Source organism: Lacerta agilis, chromosome 12 (genome assembly GCF_009819535.1).
Source record: "Lacerta agilis isolate rLacAgi1 chromosome 12, rLacAgi1.pri, whole genome shotgun sequence".
Classification (NCBI taxonomy): domain Eukaryota; kingdom Metazoa; phylum Chordata; class Lepidosauria; order Squamata; family Lacertidae; genus Lacerta; species Lacerta agilis.
The window spans coordinates 48,595,344-48,616,626 of NC_046323.1; the positions used below are offsets into that span (position 1 = coordinate 48,595,344).

A 21,283-nucleotide genomic window follows, 5' to 3' on the forward strand; every position below is an offset into this window, starting at 1 on the left:
GATTCATTTTGTGGGGAACAGGATGCAGAGCAGAGGTGATTGACCTCTGTGGCTAGGGATAAGTGAGGTCAGTTTCCATTGCTCTGTTTCTCATTTCCCCCCAATCTTGATTTAATTATCCACGTCGTTATATTGGTTTGCAATTATTATTTTTTAACGTTCTCGTGAAAATTCTTCAGCATTTTGTACAATTTTCTCCTGCTACACACATTTTTATATGCAGTGTTGCCTGATGTGCACATTTTTGCAAGACAGATTTCTCTACTATAATGCATTTTTGGATGTTTTTCTCATATATGCATTTATATGCAGTATTCTCAATACAGTACTGTCTATACATTTTTGGGAGCTGCTTTGCAAAATTCGGATAAGTGTGAATTTCGAAGTTTGCAAAGCAGACAGAAGAACGTTAAACGAGTGCGCGCATATCACTGGCCACCCAGGAAGAGGATCTGTGGAGCTTCTCTGTTAATGCACAATACTGTCCAAACACTCCCTCCGCCTCCCTCCTGCATGCAGAGGCAGCAGGAAAGACAGCAGCCGAAAAAAGTTTGTCAGCAGTTCCCAACAATAATACTGAGCAGGTGTGCTCGGGTTTCCTCATAATGCTGAAGATGAGCTAATTCAGCACACACAGACACAACCTCTCACTCTTGCCAACAACAGTGATTTCCCTTTTGTAGTCATGCGAGTACCCGGTCAGTAGCCTCGTTTGGCATCCTATCGTCCCAGGCTTACTCTCGTCATTTTAATTTTGGGATGAGATTGGTCCAGGGCGAGATTTCCAGTTGTGAAACAACCGCCCTGAAATTGTTCGGCGTAGATGCATCCCAAGATGCACTCAAAATGGGCTGGGAGCCTTGTGGGTCAGGCACTGGTTCCCTGCACTGCTAGCCAGAGGAAGGAATTGCAGCAGAAGCCAGGGTGCTCTCACCAGGGCCTCAGAATTCCTCTTGGGCCTGGGAATCGGGTGACTTCATGACATGGCTCCTACAAATGGCCCAGATCCACTGTACATCCTCACCCCTGACCATTTATTACTAAGGAGGACCACTAGGTTGCTTGCCTGCTGTCCGTCAGGGGCTTGGCAACCCCAGAGCCTGAGCACCTGACTTCATAATCCTTTTCCACAAGCTACGAACTACAGGCAAAAGGCAATTGTAGCAGGATCTGTCCCACAGGCTGGAGCTTTGTAGCATCACAAGGTTCCCTGACACCAGCGTGAGGGAACCACCAGAAAGTCCTCGGAGGTGGACCTCAGTGTCCTTGCTAAATGATGGGGATGGAGACGTTCCTTCAGGTAGGTATACAGGGCTTTAAAGGTCAATATGGGGCGCGGGTGGCACTGTGGTCTAAGCCACTGAGCCTCTTGGGTTTGCCATTCAGAAGGTCAGCAGTTCGAATCCCTGTGATGGGTTGAGCTCTTGTGGCTCTGTCCTAGCTCCTGCCAATCTAGCAATTCGAAAGCACACAGGAGCAAGTAGATAAATAGGTACTGCTACAGCGGGAAGGCAAACAGTGTTTCCGTGCTCTCTGGTTTCTGTCACGGTGTTCTGTTGCGCCAGAAGCGGTATAGTCGTGCTGGCCACATGACCGGGAAAGCTGTCTGCGGACAAACGCCGGCTCCCTTGGCTTGAAAGCGAGATGAGTGCTGCAACCCCATAGTCGCCATAGTTAAAGGTCAGCACTTACACCAGGCATCCCCAAACTCGGGTCTCCAGATGTTTTGACACTACAATTCCCATCATCCCTAACCACTGGTCCTGTTAGCTAGGGATGATGGGAGTTGTAGTCCCAAAACATATGGAGGGCTGAGTTTGGGGGTGCCTGACTTACACTTTGAATTGTGCTCAGAAATGTACTGGGAGCCAGTGAAGATCCTTTAAGACCAGTGTTATATGGTCTCAGTGGCTGCTCCCAGTCACCAGTCTATCTGCCGCATTCTGGATTAGTTGTAGTTTCCGAGTCACCTTCAAAGGCAGCCCCACGTAGAGCGCATTGCAGTAGTCCAAGTGGGAGGTTACTGTAAGCCGGGGGGGGGGACATGACAACGGAAAAAGCAGGAGGAAGTGGAATTTGCTACCAAGGAGTGTGGTGGAGTCTCCTTCGTTGGAGGTCTTTAAGCGGAGGCTTGACAGGCATCTGTCAGGAATGCTTTGATGGTGTTTCCTGCTTGGCAGGGGGTTGGACTGGATGGCCCTTGTGGTCTCTTCCAACTCTAGGATTCTAAGTGGAGGTAAAGATGGTTTGGAAAATAATATGCAATTGTTTCAGTTACCGGTACATTTACTTTAGCCTAAGTTATTTGCGAGTGAGTGGGTTAGGAACATAGGAAATTGCCTTCTACAGAGTCAGGCCATTGGTCCCAGCTGTTTTGGGACTACAACTCCCATCATCCCTAGCTAACAGGACCAGTGGTCAGGGATAGTGGGAATTGTAGTCCCAAAACAGCTGGAGGGCCAAATTTGGCCATCACTGGTTTACACTGACCGGCCCAGGATGCCCGAGGCTAGAGGCAGGGATCTCCCCTGACCCTACCTGAAGATGCCAGGGATTGAACCTGCGACCTTCTTGGGGGGCAAGGCAGGTTCCCTATAGGCTACATGGAAAGGGTGGCTTTTGAGGGGGGGCAAGGCGAGTGGCCTTGTGTGGTCTTCTGGGAGACACTTTCAGGCCTAAGAGGCAACAAGGGAGAAAGGAACCAGTGTGGCATAATGGTTAAGAGTGCTGGGAGAGCAGGGTTTGAATCCCCACTCAGCCATGAAGCTCACGGGGTGACCTTGGGCCTGTCACTTCCTCTTAGCTTGACCTGCCTCACAGGGTTGTTGTGAGAATGAACTGGGGAGGAGGAGAACCATGTACACAGGCTAGAGATCCTTGGAAGATAAAGGTGCTATATAAATGTATTATTATTATTATTATTGTTGTTGTTGTTGTTATTATTTTATTATTTATACCCCGCCCATCTGGCTGGGTCTCCCCTCCAACAAATATTAAAATACAATACAAAGTCACAAATTAAAAACTTCCCTAAACAGGGCTGCCTTCAGGTATTTTCTTAATGACAGGTAGTTGTTTATCTCTCCGACCCCTGATGGGAGGGTGTTCCACAGGGCGGGGGCCACCACCGAGAAGGCCCTCTGCCTGGTTCCCTGTAGCTTTGCTTCTCGCAGTGAGGGAACCGACAGAAGGCCCTCGGCGCTGGATCTCAGTGTCCGGGCTGAATGGTGGGTGTGGAGGCACTCCTTCAGGTATACAGGACCGAGGCCGTTTAGGGCTTTAAAGGTCAACACCAAATGTAATAAATAAAACAAAACAAAACAAAACACAGGTAGAGAGCCCTTTTGGGATCAGGAAAGTTCTCAGTGGCCAGCGATGATAGAGCTGAACGAAAGGAAGGTTCAAGCCAGGAACAGAGCTTAAAAACTTCAAATTTTTTTTGAAAAGCAGTTCAACAACTTTGCCCCTACACCAGAGGCCATCTTAGAGAAGTGCAGTTACTGCACATTGATTATTACAGAGCAACAGCAGTTTCTTCTTGTTTATGTAACAACAGTCTCCTTGTTCACACCGGGGTTATTTTCTTCAACATCAACAGAAAAGGAAGTTTAAACAAAGCGCACACTTTCAGGAACTCTGCTAAGATTAGAAGTTCCCCGAAGCCATGCAGAATCCGGCCCAGTCAATAGGCGTCTGGCACGTTTGAGATGGGCGGCCAATTAGGAGTTGCCGTTTCAACCAGCCCAATATGACACTGTAGCCGCTCAAGAGCTCATTACGAAGGACTGCGCTCTGTTGCCCAAATTGGAATTTGACTTCAAAAATGGGTATCGATCGAGGAGTGGAAAGAAGGAAGGTGTTTTGTATTCCTCCCTCCTTTATAAAAAAAAGAACTAAGACAACATGAGAAGTACAGAGGCAAGATACATTTCCAGAAGCACATTTTGTGTTTATCACATGTCAACCAGGACACTGGTTGGATTTATAGAGCTTGTAATTTTTCTTAAACCGTCCTGAATGTCAGTTCTCCTACACCAGCTTTTTTTTAATTATTATTGATAATTTTATTGGGTTTCTTTTTTGGCAACCATTTTGAGGGGTTTTTTGGGTTTTTTTTTTTTTTACAGACAAGCGGTATATAAATTATATAAGCTAAATAAAAATGTCTCATATGCCAGTGGTTAACGTCCTAGCAACAAGGGTATAATAATCTTGTCCTGCCATAAGTCACTAGCATGTTGTTGTTGTCGTTCAGTCGTGTCCGACTCTTCGTGACCCCATGGACCAGAGCATGCCAGGCACCCCTATACTCCACTGCCTCCCGCAGTTTGGCCAAACACTTGCCAGTCGCTTGGAGAACACTGTCCAACCATCTCATCCTCTGTCGTCCCCTTCTCCTTGTGCCCTCCATCTTTCCCAACATCAGGGTCTTTTCCAGGGAGTCTTCTCTTCTCATGAGGTGGCTAGCATAGCTCCTGTCAATTTCCATGTTGTAGTAGCTGGTCATTATTTTGCAAAACCTAAACATGTTTACTAAAAATTGCCCCACTATGCTTTGTGGGGGCTTACTCCCAGGTAAGTGTGAGGCCTGTATATTTTGGAAAGCAGAAATACTTTCCACGTAGGGCAGAAAGAAGAAGAATCAGTTTATCATTGTTGTTGTTTTAAATGAGCTTGTCTTCTAGTGAAACACTAGATTTTACAGCCCACCTTTAGACATAGGCAATGCAAAGAGGTTGAAACACCATTAATTCTGAAGATGATATTAAGCAGGGACTATTTTGGGTGTTAGGGGAGGAGTATTACCTCTGGTGGGGGCATGCCGTGGCTCCTAGATGCTGTCAGCATGAGACAACGGCCACACCCCGGGAAACGGCTTCGACTGGCCGGCTAAACCAGGTGAGGGTAGCCAGTGGGTCTCAAACCCTCGGTGCATTAGGGATTTACCCTGCCTGTGAAGAAAGCATCCGGTGGGTTGAGTGGACGAGACCAATAAAGGGTCAGTGGTCAAGAAGGCGGTTTCTGCACATGCCGTAGAGGGAAGTGAGGGGCAGATGGGAGCTCGTCCACCTGGGAAGGGAGCCCATCCAGGAGAAGGAAGAATTTGATCCTAAACCTCCGCTGCCTTGTGGGGTATGTTTGGGAGAAGAAAAGGCTCAGGAGTATGAGATGTAATCCACTGAGAGCAGTCAAGTACAACATTCCTTGTTTTCCTAGAGTGGACATGCAAGGGGATGTTTGGTCCAGCCAGTCGAACTTCCTGTTATACCTGCCTGCAGCATCCTTCCTTGCATGTGACTAGTGGTTGGGCGTGACCTTTGCAGACCTGGTATAAGGACAAGGCAAGCTGCCACTCTCTCTCTTTTCCATCTTCTTTTCGTCCTGCGAACTTCCTGGATTGAACTGCTGGCTGCCAGCCAAGCAGTGCCCCCCGGGTCATCTCCCTTATGGGGTAAACCTGTTAGTATATGTTTGTAACTTTGAGCCTTAAGCCTATCTTCAGGGATCACACACTGTGCTCAGCCTGATCCTGAGTAAACTTCCTTTTTGTTGCTTATGAAAAAGACTGTGGTGTCTTTATTCTTTTAGGAGGGATTCAAGGGGTCTTACCAGGAAAATATTAGAACACATTTCAATCCGGACAAACCAGATTGAATTGCGTATTGTCTTAAGAAACTCAAACGAGTTTGCAACTAGTTTTCTGCTGTGTAAAGGGGGAATGCACTCTGCTAAGTAAAGGAACTTGCCAGTGCAAGTCAGGAAGGATATTAATAAACAATATATACTCTCCTGCCGCCCTCAACATTCCCACAAGGAGGAAACCCCACACAAACCCCTAAGGCGATTGGATGGTGCCTTTCATGCCTCCAGTAACAGTTCCCATCATCCCTGACCACTGGTTATGCTGGCTGAGGTTGATGGGAACTGGAGTTCAACCCCATTTTCAGGGACAGCAGATTCACCATCTTTTCATTAGCCCTGATGATGTAAGGGGATTTTTTTTGTTCAGGAAAGTGAAAGCCTGATTATGGTGCTTCTCACTAATAAATGCAGTTGCACCAGGATGATTGACAGCTCTTCAGCACTTACATTTTAAAACACTGCTATTAACATTTAAATGGTGTTCTTAAAATTATTTATTATGGTTAAATTAAAGGGTGGGAGTTTTTAAAATAAAAAAAATCAGGTTTGCTTGGAAGTAAATTACAGTGAGTTTAGTGGGGCTCATTCTAGAGTTTCCGTGCATAGGATTACAGGCTCATAGTGCAACTTTATACGTGGCCATGATCCTCCGCTCAGTTACCTGGGATTAAAAGTCCCACTGAATTCAACGGAGTTTACTTTTGAGTAAAGCCCCATTGAGTTCATTGGAACTTTCACTCCTGGGCCATTGTGCAGAGGATTTGCAGCCAATCTTAGAATTGTAGAGTTGGAAGGGACCCCGAGGATCATCTAGTCCAACCCCCTGCAATGCAGGAATATTTTGCCCAATATGGGGCTAGAACCCACGACCCTGAGATTAAGAGTCTCATACTTTACCAACTGAGCTATTCCAGGTCATATGTTTGGGCGGCTGTCTTCACCCTCCCCTTTACCTGGGAGTGTTGTTCAGTCGTTCAGTCGTGTCCGACTCTTCATGACCCCATGGACCAGAGCACGCCAGGCACGCCTATCCTTCACTGCCTCCCGCAGTTTGGCCAAACTCAAGCCAGTCGCTTCGAGAACACTGTCCCACCATCTCATCCTCTGTCGTCCCCCTCTCCTTGTGCCCTCCATCTTTCCCAACATCAGGGTCTTTTCTAGGGAGTCTTCTCTTCTCATGAGGTCGCCAAAGTACTGGAGCCTCAACTTCAGGATCTGTCCTTCCAGTGAGCACTCAGGGCTGGTTTCTTTAAGGATGGATAAGTTTGATCTTTTTGCATTCCATGGGACTCTCAAGAGTCTCCTCCAGCACCATAATTCAAAAGCATCGGTTCTTCACCTGGGAGTGTTGTTGTTGTTCAGTCGTTCAGTCGTGTCCGACTCTTCATGACCCCATGGACCAGAGCACGCCAGGCATGCCTATCTTTCACTGCCTCCCGCAGTTTGGCCAAACTCATGCCAGTCGCTTCGAGAACACTGTCCGACCATCTCGTCCTCGGTCACCCCCTTCTCCTTGTGCCCTCCATCTTTCCCAACATCAGGGTCTTTTCCAGGGAGTCTTCTCTTCTCATGAGGTGGCCAAAGTACTGGAGCCTCAGCTTCAGGATCTGCCCTTCCAGTGAGCAGTCAGGGCTGATTTCTTTAAGGATGGAGAGTGAGCCCCATTCAATTCAGTAGGGCTTACTTCTGAGTAGGTGAGGCCAGGACTGCCCTGTTAGCAAAATATTAGCTATAAAGGCAGTCTATTTTGCTGTGGTTTCTGATTCCACATATCCCTCCAATATTTCTCCAAAGAAAATAGGGACATCCTATTCAACAACAACAACAACAGCAACAATTTTTATTACTACCCCACCTATCTGACTGGTTTGCCCCAGCCACTCTGGGCTGCTTCCAACATATATAAAAACGTAATAAAATATTAAACATTTGAAAAGTTTGCTATACAGGGCTTCCTTCAGAAGTCTTCTAAAGGTTGTCTAGTTATTTATCTCCTTGGCTCTGGGGTGTCACGTAACTCCATACACTCCAACATTTCTCCGATGAAAATAGGGACTGTGGGTTAAACCCCAGAGCCTAGGGCTTGCTGATCAGAAGGTCGGTGGTTCGAATCCCCGCGGCAGGGTGAGTTCCCGTTGCTCGGTCCCAGCTCCTGCCCACCTAGCAGTTCGAAAGCACGTCAAAAGTGCAAGTAGATAAATAGGTACCGCTCCGGCGGGAAGGTAAACGGCGTTTCCGTGCGCTGCTCTGGTTCGCCAGAAGCGGCTTAGTCATGCTGGCCACATGACCCGGAAGCTGTACGCCGGCTCCCTCGGCCAGTAATGTGAGATGAGCGCCGCAAACCCAGAGTCGGACACGACTGGACCTAATGGTCAGGGGTCCCTTTACCTTTAACGAAAAGTGGGACATTCTGGGATCAAATCAGATCTGTAAATCCCCGACTGTCCCTGGAATATAGGGGCAATTGGAGGGTCTGCATCTCTCCCCCCCCCCCCCCCGCCGCTTGAAATATTTTGGTCTACGGTCCAGGTTTTGTACCCCAAAGCTTTAAGAAGAAAACCCAGTTTCCTCCAGCTTTCACTTTTCCTCCCACACTATACATCTACTGCTTTTTGTGGTTTCCGCATCAGGGTTGCTAGGCCTGAGTCACTGTAGCCGTAGCTTTTGAAATATTTCCGGTGCCTCTGTGTGTGTGTGTGTGTGTGTGTGTGTGTGTGTAGTTTAACACTTGCAAGTGTGTCACATGGAATGGGAATGTGTATGCTGTGTGGGCAGCAAGTTTGAAAAAGTGTTTGCGTTTGGCTGAGCTGATGCATGTGGAACGCATCCCTCTTTCCCTGTTTGTGCTCGCAGCTGCTTCTTGTGCCTTTATTTCATTTCATTTCATTTTTTAAAATATAATTTTTATTGATTCCCTTTTTAACACAATATTTCAAACATTACGTTGACAAACAAATACACTCTTTGCCCTGCTGAGCTCATGACTTCCCTCCATCCCTTCAACTGTTTTTTTTAAATTTTCAAGTCTTTATATTCCCATTTCTGACCTTTATAATCTTATAGTCAACTCTTTCTCTTTGGTCAGAAAAGTTTTAAAATTTATTGCTGCAAGATTTATTTCAATCCTTCTAGTGCCTTTTACAGTAATTATTCCTATACCAAATAAATTTACTCCAGTCTCTTTGAAATTTTTGGTTGTCTTGGTTCTGGATTCTACCGGTCAGCTTGGTGGTGAATTTCGCATAGTCCATCATCTTCATCTACCACTCCTCGATCGTTGGTAATTCCTGAAATTTCCACCTTTGGCTAATAAAGTTCTTGCCACCGTTCATTTCATTCATATGCTGCCTTATTGTAGAAAGACTCAAAGCACAAAGACACACAAAAAATGCACGTTTATTAGGCTCCATCTGCACCATTCATTTAAATAGGGCTGCCATATGTCCGAATTTACCCGGACATTAGCGGGATTTCAAAGGCGGAATTGACGTCCGGGGGGGATTTCTGAAAGGTGGCGCTTTGTCCTGTAATTTTTTTTATTATTATTATTTGGTTTTTCAAATTGCAATTTTACGATCACATATCTAACGAAAACAAGATTCCAAAGAATCTCCTGGACTTTCCTCCTCCCCTTTGTGGGTCCTGTTGTTAGTCCTTTCCTCCTGCATCTTTTTTGATAATCCAAATCTTTTACATCTCCATTATGTCCAAAATTCACCATTAAACTACAAGTGTTATTCCAATCCTACTAACGATTTTTAAATGATAAATCCTTATTAAAATTTTGCCAGAAGTGTGCCAGAAATGTCAAAGGCACTCTATAACACCCCCTCCACTTGTTTTCGACTGCACGACACGTACTCGCTGTGGATGATGGGATTTGTAGTCGGGAACATCTGAAAGGTACCATGTTAGGGAAGACTGGTCTAACGTGTAGGGGGGTATGGGGGTGCTAATTGAAGAAAAAAAATGTTATATGGGAGTAACTTAAGAAGAAAACACATGTGTGTGGTGCCTTTTCTCTGGTGGTAGTCTGGGGAAAGAGAGCATGGGGAAGAGTCCTGAGGGCCAGAGAGTGAGATGTCGAGGGCCACATTCAAGCCCCGGGTCTGAGGTTCCCCACCCAATGTCCCACTCTGTGCGGCAGGTGGTTGTCGGAGGCATAGACACACAGCTTATAAAACCCATTGCAGATAAAAATTTTCAGTTGTGTACATCAAGGAGTCATCGGTGTCTATCCATTGGTGCAATGGAGTTGAGTTTGTTTCCTGTAGCCCATAAACCATCTGAGCCCCACTGCCCCCTTGACCGTGAGGTGGGGATTATGATTTTCTCCCTTGAAAACGTACGCAGAACAAAAGGCGGAATTCGAAAGAGGGATGCTCTTTCCCATTTCCTCTTTCACATCCTAGGAGCTTTGCAGAACTATTCTGTTGAATCTGACTGTTTCCTGGAAAAGCAAAGTGGGTGTTTGCTTTCTCAGTTTCTGATTCGGGGGGGGGGGGGCATATCTAAGCCTTAAGTCCTTACAGCCACGAAGGAGCCTAATAATGGTTGATGTGCAAATAAGTCCCACCAACATGGACGGGATAGTAAGTTCCTAAGCGCAGGAGCGCATGTTCTGAGCGCTCTAGAACAGAATGCAAACCAGGAACGTCTTTTAGATATGTCTGAACGGCAGTTTCCAACAGAAATAACTAGGAAGCTGCCCGAAATTAGGCTGGCGAAACAGAATTCTTGTGGCGTCGCAGGAATGAAGAGCCGGTTTTTCTGTGGAGGGAGGGAAAAAATCTGAGCTTTGTTCTGGGACTGATTATAGATTCCTGGGCTGAACATGTGCCTGGAAGGTCTCCTGTTCATCAATCCTTAGAACATATCCGCTCAGCTGAGCCACTATTTTAGACCTGGCTCTGTGGATCTGGGTGTCCTAGTAAAAATCACATGTAGATCCCACAAGCTCAAAGTCTGCACACTTCTACTCTAAAAGTAATAGCAGCCACTCAGTTGAGGAGAAGTCCCCCCCCCCACCTTCTTCTAATATTTTGAAACCACAAATATGACAAACACTTGTGGTATCAGAGAGTGACACAGACATCTTGTGGGAGGGGGGGATTTGTGAGGTTTCTCGTTCTTGTTTTTATTATGTATTTTGCTTTTTTTATCTTGTATTTTTATGCTGAGAGCTACTGGTGAAGGGTGGCATAGAAATTTGATTTTTTTAAAAATTTCACCCACGTTGCAAATGTGAGGAAATAAAAGCAGTTGTTTTTAGTGGTGTGTGCCCATGCTGTTATTGTGAACTGGATATATGAAGGCAAGGACTGTTTGTGCGTATAAATCAAAGTGTTGGTGGTTGTAGAAGCAGGACAACACGAGCGAAAGGAAATTGTAGCACCTTAGAATTACAGAGTTGGAAGGGACCCCAAGGGTCATCTAGTCCAACCCCCTATCAGAGGTGGGTGGGGCAAAATTTGAGTTGAGTTCACTCAAGCCTACCTAACTTTCACTTTCAAGAACACTATGAGAACCAAAACACGGCTGTCCTTCAAAATCCACACTTCTCCGAATTTTGCAGTGCGGATCTCCAGTGTACAAAATGTGTACAAAAATGCATATACTGGGATAAAGTGCCCATAAAAACACATATATATTAGTGAACGTAACATTAAAAAAAAGACATTCCATTTGGGAAAATTGCTTTGCCAACATGTGTATATTAGAGAAAATTGCATACAGAGATGTGCATGAGGAGAGATTAGCACTAACCTGCTGTTGAATTTGCATGATGACTTTTTAAAAAAATCTCATGCTGATGTGGAACTGGGGAGGACTACACTTATGATTGGAAAGATGAGAAACAGAGAGAAACTGAAATTGACCCTTTAGAGGGGAGCTCAGTAATTCCAGTCCTCCTGCAATATTGTCCCTTTTTATTCCTGCTTGCATTTGTTATGTATTTATTTATTTCATAAAACGTATTCCAGTTACAGGTAGGTAGCCGTGTCGGTCTGCCATAGTCAAAACAAAATAAAATAAAAAATTCCTTCCAGTAGCACCTTAGAGACCAACTAATTTCGTTCTTGGTACGAGCTTTCGTGAAGAAGTGTGCATGCACACGAAAACTCCAACCAAGAACGAACTTAGTTGGTCTCTAAGGTGCTACTGGAAGGAATTTTTTATTTCATTTGGATAAAACGTATTGACAGCTTGATTTGTTTTTATTTTATTTTTAAAAAGCCTCAAAACACTTTGCAAAACGAATAAAACTATAAAACAAGAATGTTATTGGTAAAATCAGTTAAAAACAGCTATTTAAAACAATTTTAAAAGAAATAAAAAAGCAATAAACTAAAAGCAGATTAAAATACACATCAACATGCTGGGTAACCTCGGCCCTCCAGATGTTTTGAGACTACAATTCCCATCATCCCTGACCACTGGTCCTGCTAGGTAGGGATCATGGGAGTGGTAGGCCAAAAACATCTGGAGGGCCGAGGTTGAGGAAGCCTGCTTTAGTGCAAAGAGGAGGAAATCTATGGCTCTCCGGATGGACTCTGAATCCCATCAGCCACAGACAGCATGGTTTAGTGGGCAGGGATTATGGGAGTTGTAGTGGACCACAGGCTCCCTTTCTCTGATGCAGTGTTTTAATGAAAGCTAGTCTTCCTTTTGGATTCTTCATGTGCATCTGGAAGATGAGTAGCCCTGAGTATTTACAAAGTTGCGAGCAAAGGACTTATAAATATTCTTTTGAAATTCCAGCCGCCTTCATCCTGGAAACCCCTCGCGACTCAGGCATGCTCATTCCATAGATGGTAGTGAAATTAATGAGATGAGTCAGACCTGGAAGTCGATGCGCCAAGTACGCACATTCCATCCCTCGACAACTTCTGCATAAAAGTCCGGTAAGGGTCTGAAAGTGTGTAGCTGAAAAGCACGGAACAGCCTCTGAACTAACTGCAGGAATTTTAAAGTGCTGGAATAGCCTACTTCCTCATTATGATTGTGCTGAGTGATAGGGCATTCTGAAAGTTTACTGCAGGGCGGAATCATAGCGCATAACCCCAAACGTGTCTAGACCCAGGTTCTCCCAAACCTGGGCCTCCAGCTGTTTTTGGACTACAGTTCCCATCATCCCTGGCCACTGGTTCTTTCTGCTAGCTAGGGATGGTTGGGGGCTGTAGTCCCCAAACAGCTGGAGACCCAAGTTTGGGAAGCCCTGATCTAGACCAAAGATCCCAGAAAGCGTTATTAGGGACTGAAGTGTACCTTCCAGATGGGGAACATAAGAGCCTACTGGATCAGGCCAGTGGCCCACATGGTCCAGCATCCTGTTCTCACAACGGCCAACCAGATGCCTGTGGGAAACCAGCTAACAGGATTCGAGGACAATACAATGGTGCCTTGGTTCTCAAATGCCTTGGTTCTCAAACGTTTTGGTTCTCAAACTCCAAAAACCCGGAAGTAAGTGTTCCGGTTTTCAAACGTTTTTCGGAAGCCAAACATCCAATGCGGCTATCAGCTATTGTTTCCGGGGCACCTGCACCAAACAGAAGCTGTGCCTTGGTTTTTGAACATTTCGGAAGTCAAATGGACTTCTGGAATGGATTAGCGGTAAGTTTGGCGCTTTTTTTTGCTGTTTATTTTGCGTTTTTGTTTTTGAGGCTTTTTCTATTAATTTGTTTTTGTGACTGTGTGGAACCCAGTTCAGCTACTGATTGATTGATTGATTGATTGAATTTCCTGCAAAAAAAGAAAAAGGTTGACAGTGAGCACTTAAGACACTTAACGGTGGAAGGATAAATGCTCACCATCCATTAAGTAATGTTCAGTCTTAAACTTTAAGCTGTCTTTGGGTGTCCAGCTGCAAGTTTCATTCTTCCGCTGCAAATAAACTGTAATGATGATGACAGCTCGGTTTTTCAAACCCTACACAATTTGTTTCTTCAGCACCTAAGCTTGCATTTGAAACCATTCCTCATTATTTGGTTATTGCTTTTGCTAGTGCTACCCCTCTGCTGGCCCCAAGTTCGCTAGAAAGAAACCTCTGACAATAATATTTTTGAACAGTACCACAGTACATTTTAAAACAACAACAACACACAGCCTCCTGTGCATTAGCTGGCAGACCTCCCGGAAACTTGCTGAAAGTTAGTGTGGTGGAATCTTTTTAAAGAAAAGTTTTCTTTTCCTTTTCCGTTTGACTCTCTATTTTGCTTGTTAAATTCTCCAGGCTCGGTCTATTGCTTCAGCACCACTTAGGAAGCAAAGGAAAGCCCCTTTTTGTTAGCAAATTGAATTAAATCCGGATGACTCTTCCAGCTTGCGCTGGACCTGCATTTGTGGCCGCTTAAAAAACCGATCGGCGGATTGAAACGAATCGACACTTTTTGTAATTTTTATTTAGTGCCAGTTTACAAAAGAGCTTCAGTTACAGATAAACACCCGGTGACTTCTCTTAATATGTGCATGTTTGCACACGTGCTTGGGAATATCGGCGTGAATCAGGCAGTGCCTCGTTCCCGTTAACCCATGGTTAAGTGTGAATGAACAGGCATACTAGTACACAGTTATAAAATCGCAACCGCTTTGCTCCTCCTGTTCCTGCTTTCACCGCACTATCAGAAGCTAAGCTATGGTTTGGCTCAGTGCTACCTGCAAAACCAGGCTCACCGTTTGTCTCCTGCAAACAAACCATGAGTGGTGAACCAAGAACAAACCTTGGTTACAGTTAATAGTCTGTTCAGAGTGAAACAGGCCAAACCATGGCTTACCTCCTGGTGGCAGCAGGAGAAACAGGGAAGTGAGGCGGCCATGGTTTTCTAATTAGCCGGAATTAGCCAATCACGTGGGGCCCATTGTGTAAATAATGCATATATAGCAGACGTTTTGGGGAAGGATTAATTCATTTGCTGCTATGAGCTGAATAAAGAGCATGAAATTCACACTTGACTCCGAAGGGACGCAAGGAGGACTGAAAATGCTCAGTGACCACCAAGTGCTGAGGATCTGGAGAGGGGAGGAAAACCCAGGGAGGCAGAACAGAATGGAGTGTTCTAGAAGAAGCCAAAGCTGGTTGTTTGGGAGCCTGAACAGAAGCGCCCCACCCTGCAACATTTTGTTGCAGTCCCCGTTTGTATCTTTCCCATAGATGCACAGTTTGAATCTCCCATAGATTGTTTCCAAATTCCATTTCCGTCAGCGTTTTGGGGGGATTTTTTCCATGTGGTGTTATCAGGGACCGGACTGAAACTGAAAAGTCTTTGTCTCCAGTCTCGATTAATTCTGTCACTCTTTTGGTCAGGGTTTGCTTTGAGGCATCATCCCCGTATACGTCATTCTGCCTCTTGCTTAAAGTAACAGAATGTGTGGCGGCATAGCTGAGTTTCGGTTCCTAAACAGAGCCATGTGGTTTCTCAGATAGGAAGTAGCAGCAAGCGAAAGGAACAACATGTTTAGCTTCAGATGTCCATTTCAGATTATTGGCTTGATGCATCTATCTCTTCTTCCTTCCCAAATATCTCAAAATAGGTTTGAATAAATATCCTTGTACTTGCTTTAGAGTCTGAAGTTGTCTCGGGTGTTTACAACATTATTTTTAGATTGCACCTTGAAGTGATTTCTGTGTTGTCTATGGTTGTCATGCATATTTGTGAACAGTTTACGGTTTCCATTATGAGGGTCTAAGAAGCAAATGCAAAGAGGCAGGGTTCAGGTTGTGTCTACTTGTGTACATATCTTACTGTGGTTGGTTATCTGCAAGTCGATACCTGGGAGTTTAATGTTAAAGGAGCTTCCTATCTAGGTAGAAATTTGCGGGTGTTTTGTTGGTGTTGCAATGCTTGTGTTCTGCCACTAGGTCCCGCTAAAGTGTTGGTTGCTATAGCATTGGCCTCAGCACACAGGAGCAGCACTTGTCTGGCACCTAGTGAAATTAGGGTTGCCGTATTTTGAAGAGCAAAAAGAGGACACATTGGCTGACTTCTGCTTCTAACTATGGATCGCTATGGCGACTCTCATTTTACCTACCCACGAAAAAGAGGGCGTGTCCTGGAAAAGGAGGACACATGGCAACCCTAGAAACAGTTCAAGTGATTGCTGAAAACAACTGCTCCTTCAATGATTTAGGGCAGGAAACACTACTGTGGGCCCAATTCAGACAAGGAAGTATTACAACGGTTTGGCGTGACGTTTGACCTGACAAACCATGGTTTGTGCCTGCCCAGCAACTGAGAATGGGAAACCATGGTTTGTAGTGACTTTGCATTAACTATGGTTTGGTGCGGTGTCTGAATCAACAAACCGTAGTGACGTATGTTGTTCTGCCTCCAAAGGGGTGACAGGAAGACACAGCACGTGGGGAGGATGGAGGCAGAATGCTGTGGTTTAAAGTCACATGGAGGTCATGATGAGATGCTTTTTCGGCACAGGCGATGCAACCACATTTGACTCTGCCATGTCCGTCTACAAAGGTTCAGTAATAATAATCTTCATTCTTATTGTCACAGGGCCAGCCCTTGGACCTGAAGGCCTGTACGGCACAAGTGCCCTCGACTCGTGGGATACAGACCTGATGAAGATATGACCATGGGTAAGACTCCCTTACTTTTTCCAACCTTGGCTTCCCGCTGGTGGCAGGGCACAATGGGGGACATTCTAAGTTATTGCCAACACTTCTGTGTGGTACACGGGACGTTAATCAAGCGGGAGAACCAACAGGCAGAGTTTGCATTTGCTGCTGGGTGCCCCATGACTTTAATCGCAATAGATGTCAGCCCCAGATTGCGGCACCTTTAAAGATTGTGGGTTCCATCAGGCAACAACCTTAGGGCCTGCAGAGAACCCCCTGTCTTCTGTTGTTTGTTCAGGGGTTGCTTGCTTTTTTGTGGTACGGGGTGTGTGGCATGTTACCTGCTTTTTTGTCCCATGTTTTATCCATTTTGTGCATGTGCTGGTAGAGTCATAGAATGGTAGAAGGGACCGCAAGGGTCATCTAGTCCAGCCCCGGCAACGCAGGAATCTTTTGCCCAGTGCGGGGCTTGAACCCACGACCCTGAGATTAAGAGGCTCTACCGACTGAACTGTTGATGGTTTGCCTGTTTGAGGGGAGTGGAGTTGTGAACTTTGCCATCTTTCATTCTAGGGAATTGGTATTTTATTTAACTGGATGTAGATACCATGTCATAAAAAACCCACCCTTCTCAGTAGCATTATGGTACGATGAGTACCTTCAGAGTCTGTGCTGGTTTCACCTTTTCTGCGTTGGATGTCTGTCAAATTCATGAAAACACTTTCTGTGTCTTACCTGGCTGTTGTTTTGGCGCTGAACGTGGGCAGCATTGCAAGCCTCAGTTGTCAGCATCCCTCCTATGTGTAACCGACAATTAAAAGGGGCAGGAACCCTGGGCATTCGCTCACCATGTATAGGAGCAAATCAACAAAGACCTAAATCCTAAATATTAATTAAAGTTGAATTAATTTTACTCCCACGGTCTTTTTTTTTTTTGCATGCTATGCAGATTGATAACATACAGATGTTTTTCAAAGAATGCTGGTGTTTATTTTTGACCGCTACGTGGGTGGCTCTTTAAATAGCAGCAGCACTACTAATTATCCAGGTTAACAGACTCTGTTTCCATATTCAGGATAATAAATTAACCAAACAAGATTTTTTTTTTTTTTTTTTAAAAAACCCATCTAGCCGGATTTCCCATGACTTGCTCCAACCAAGATAATAACCTTAAATCAGGGTGGGATGATCAGTTTCATCTGTATCTGTATATAACAGGGGTCCCCAACCTGCAGCCCATGGGCCGGAAGCGGCCCACGGAGGCCATTTAACCAACCCACTAGCCGCCCGCTTGGTGAGTCCCCGCGCACTGCACTAAACTAGCACAGCACGGCATGGGGACTCTTTTCCACGGCTAAGGAAATTGCTTCTGTGCATGCCCAGATGCTGAAAATCGCTTCTGTGCATGTACAGTTTTCGGCGTCTGGACACCCGCAGAAGCGATTTCCGGAGCCGCTCTGCTCCGGCCCGGCCCATGGAGGATCTCCATGGGAGTGATCCGGCCCATGCCCTGTAAGCCTTGCCGACCCCTGGTATATAATGTCTCATCCAATTCAGCATCCTGTTGACCATATTTACCCCTGAGATTCCTATGATAACGCCAAGGTTGCAGGTTCGATCCCCGTATGGGACGGCTGCATATCCTCAGGGATCCCTTCTGACTCTACAATTCTGTGATTAAACGATTGGGATGATTGGCGGGCGGCTGGCTCTCAGTTGTGGGTCCGTTTGTTCACAGAGGCCCGCCACCAAATGCAGAAGTTAGTCGGTGGGCTGGATCGCCGGAGCTGCCGAGATTCCTCCTCTCCCAAACGAAGGAGGAAGGTGGAACGGGGATCAACCTTGTGCAATTCGGCTCCGAGGGCGATTCGCACGCCATACCGAAGGCACAAAGTGTTGACGCAGCTGCTTTTCCATTGCTCCCTGCCCCCACGTGTGTGAGAAACCAGAAACTTCAGCCAGGAGCGAGTAGGATGCAGGGAACGTGGCCCACTCCGGCCTCCCCTCAGGCTTGCTCTGTTTTGGACCGCGGGGCTGTTGCCGTGGCGACGGATTGCAAACCTCCCTGGTTATGGTTTTATTGTAGCGATAAGTGATAGGGGAACCTAGCCTGGGGAACAGGGGAGGGAAATCCCTGTTTTAGAACTCAAATATCCTTTTAGCCGTATCGGAGAACACAACGCTTGCAAGTTCCAGGAAAAACAGCTGCCCAAGTATTTCATTATGAGAGAGAGAGAGGGAGAGAGAGAAGGGATTTCTGGCTTGGTTGGTTTTTTATCTGCACAGTGTGTGGGCCCAGTAACGATATTCTTCCTTTTAAAGGCCCACTTGTGCTGTTTTCCACCGTTATATTTATCGTTATTACTAGTGACGTGTGTTTGTCATTGTGATGGGCAGGGACAGCAGATGACAGTCCCTATGCTGTGGTGCAAGGCTGGGGAATCTCAGGCCCATAAGCTGAATTTGGCCCTCCATGTCTTCATGTTACCTGCTCAAGAAAAAGATGTCTCTCCACCCGTACACATCCCAAAATGGTGCGTCTCCGCTCCCTGGGAGAATGTGTAAAATGTATACCACATGCTAGGTAAAGGTACCCCTGACAGTTAAGTCCATTCGCAAACGACTCTGGGGTTGCGGCGCTCGCCTCGCTTTACAGGCCGAAGGAGCCGGCGTTTGTCCACTCCGCGGACAGTTTTTCTGGGTTGCGTGGCCAGCATGACTAAGCCGCTTCTGGCGAAGCCAGAGCAGCACGTGGAAACAGCGTTTACTTTCCCGCTGGAGTGGTACCTATTTATCTACTTGCACTGCATGCTTTCGAACTGCTAGGTTGGCAGGAGCTGGGACTGAACAACGGGAGCTCACCCTGTCATGGGGCCTCGAACCGCCGACCTTCCGATCAGCAACTCCAAGCGGTGCAGAGAAACCTGGGAACTGTAGCTTGTTAAGGGTTCCGGGAATTGTAGTCTTGTGGGGGGGGGAAACTACAGTTTCCACAATTTTTTGCAGGCAAGGGGGAATGTGAACATATGGTGTATATGTCCTTTGTTGTGTTGAACACTACCACGCATCTCCACAGAGAAGGGATTCAGCTACACAGCTGCAAATAAAACATTTTAAATGTGTTGTGACGTGCAGTATACAAATGTGACACTACTGTAGATAGCTACAGCGAGCTATGCAAAATTCAATGTATTTTTCCAAACCTTTTTTTAAAAAGGATTTTCACAGCGTTTTTTTATATGTGCATAGATTCCACCAAGGAAGCTGAGACTTGAAGCCACCTGGCTGCCTGTTTGCTGTTGCAGTAAAAAGTGAAGGCAGCATTTGTGCAAACAGGGCGTCTTAGCAGTCATTGTTTGCTCTTAGCAACCACAAAGAGCCAAAACTGTGATGACTGCAGTTTCTTATCTTAATCCTAGGCTATAATCGGTGACGGCAGAATGCCCCTCTACCTATCCTTGCTGAGGCTTTTGTTTGGTGATCACTTGGTGCCCGCTGGACTGCAGGGGTCTCCCATCCTCACATAAGCCACGTTTGAACCTAAGTCCTTATAGGGAAAGACCACCAAACTCCTAGGTGGTCCTGCTGTGTGCAAGTTTTAAAACAGATAGGATACCCCAACTCCCTGGTGGTCTTTTCAGATCGATATTCTGAAAATATAATGTTCTGTACTGAGTCTGCAAACCCTTTCTTCCTTTCGCCCCAACCATCTGCCCCCTAAATCTTTCTAAACGGGGCGTTTCTGTTTCTTTCCCCATTGTTGATGGAAGCAGATCCTTGGAACCTACGGCAAATTTTCTCCCAACTAATAGCCTGCTAGCAAAGCCAACAATAACAGGCCTGTCTAGACCTTCCAAATGTTGCTAAGTTGTTCCTTCGTCTCTCTCATATTCCCCCGCATTTGACAGCTAAGCTGTTTGGGTGGTCTGATGTTGACCCTGTTTTCTCGCAGCTGTTTTCTCATCCGGCTCTCAAACGGCGAAGACGAACTAGCGATTCCCCCTCTTAGCGATTCCCTCTCAGCGATCCCCCACACGCACACAGACACACGTACGCACACGGAGGAGTGGAGCCTGGGAAATCTAGACAGGATCTGAGCCTACCAGAGCTGTCACAGCTAGGTGGGTGGGGTGGGTAGGCGGGCGCTGGTATCCTGCCAGGTGGCTGAATCAGCCGCAGATTTGTGGCATAGGTTTGAGGGCTTGCGGTTTGGAATCTCAGGCCGGGCGGGAAAGATAAGAAGGCAATCTCGGATCATAATTTCAAGCTGCAATGGGCACAGTTTAGCTTACAAATGTTATCTGAATGAAAGGAGGGGGGGTGGAGGAAGACTATTCTTTGAAACCCCGGCTCCTCACAGCGCAGGTTCCGGGGACCAGTTTCACCTGTTGGCTATCGGCTTCCTTAATGCTGCTAGGGCTGATGGGAGTTGTAGTTTAGCGACATCTGGAGGGCCAGAGGTTTCCCAGCCCTGCACTGGAGAGCAAGTCCCATTAAGCTCAATAATATTTATATCTCGGGAGACGCGCGCAGGGTTACGCTGTAAGTAAACAATCCTGAGCCAGCCAGTGGAGAAGACTTGGAACAGCACTTACTGTGCCTGTCATTTACTGTTCCCCCTCTCTCACATTAAATATTACGCTAGCAACATGGTTGTGGGGTGGGAAAAGCATTTAGAGTGTGTGTGTTTTACTTGAACAACAAAAAAATTGATGGTTCATATTTGCGGTAACAGGACTACGTAGAATCATAGAATCGTAGAGGTGGAAGGGACCTCGAGGGTCATTTAGTCCAACCCCCTGCAATGCAGGAATCTCAACGAAAGCACCCACGACAGATTGCCATCCAACCTCTGCTAAAAAAAAAACTCCACCCCCTCCCCCCGAGGGAGTCCGTTCCACTGTCAAGACAGCGCATGTTTTCTTAAACTCCGCTTTTTGCAAATCCTCTCATTTCCTCTTGCAGGCCGAGAGAGGCAAAAGATAGCATTTGAAAGCTGAGCAGTGGGAGAGAAAGCCAAACGGGTTCTCAAGAACTGCTTGGAAAGGGAAGTTGAGGTGATGTGAAAGT

At 46.1% G+C, this 21,283-nt stretch overlaps 1 protein-coding gene across 1 annotated transcript in view; it reads left to right on the forward strand.

Annotated features, from left to right (window-relative positions):
* The first annotated feature begins 16,151 nt into the window (after positions 1-16,151).
* The window catches only part of LOC117055790 (mitogen-activated protein kinase kinase kinase 3-like), a 55,972-nt gene continuing 50,840 nt past the window's right edge, over positions 16,152-21,283 (forward strand). Inside the window, exon 1 of the mRNA XM_033165617.1 lies at positions 16,152-16,234. Coding sequence (XP_033021508.1) covers positions 16,225-16,234 — 10 coding nt within the window. The 5' untranslated portion in view covers positions 16,152-16,224. The remainder of the gene's footprint in view (positions 16,235-21,283) is intronic.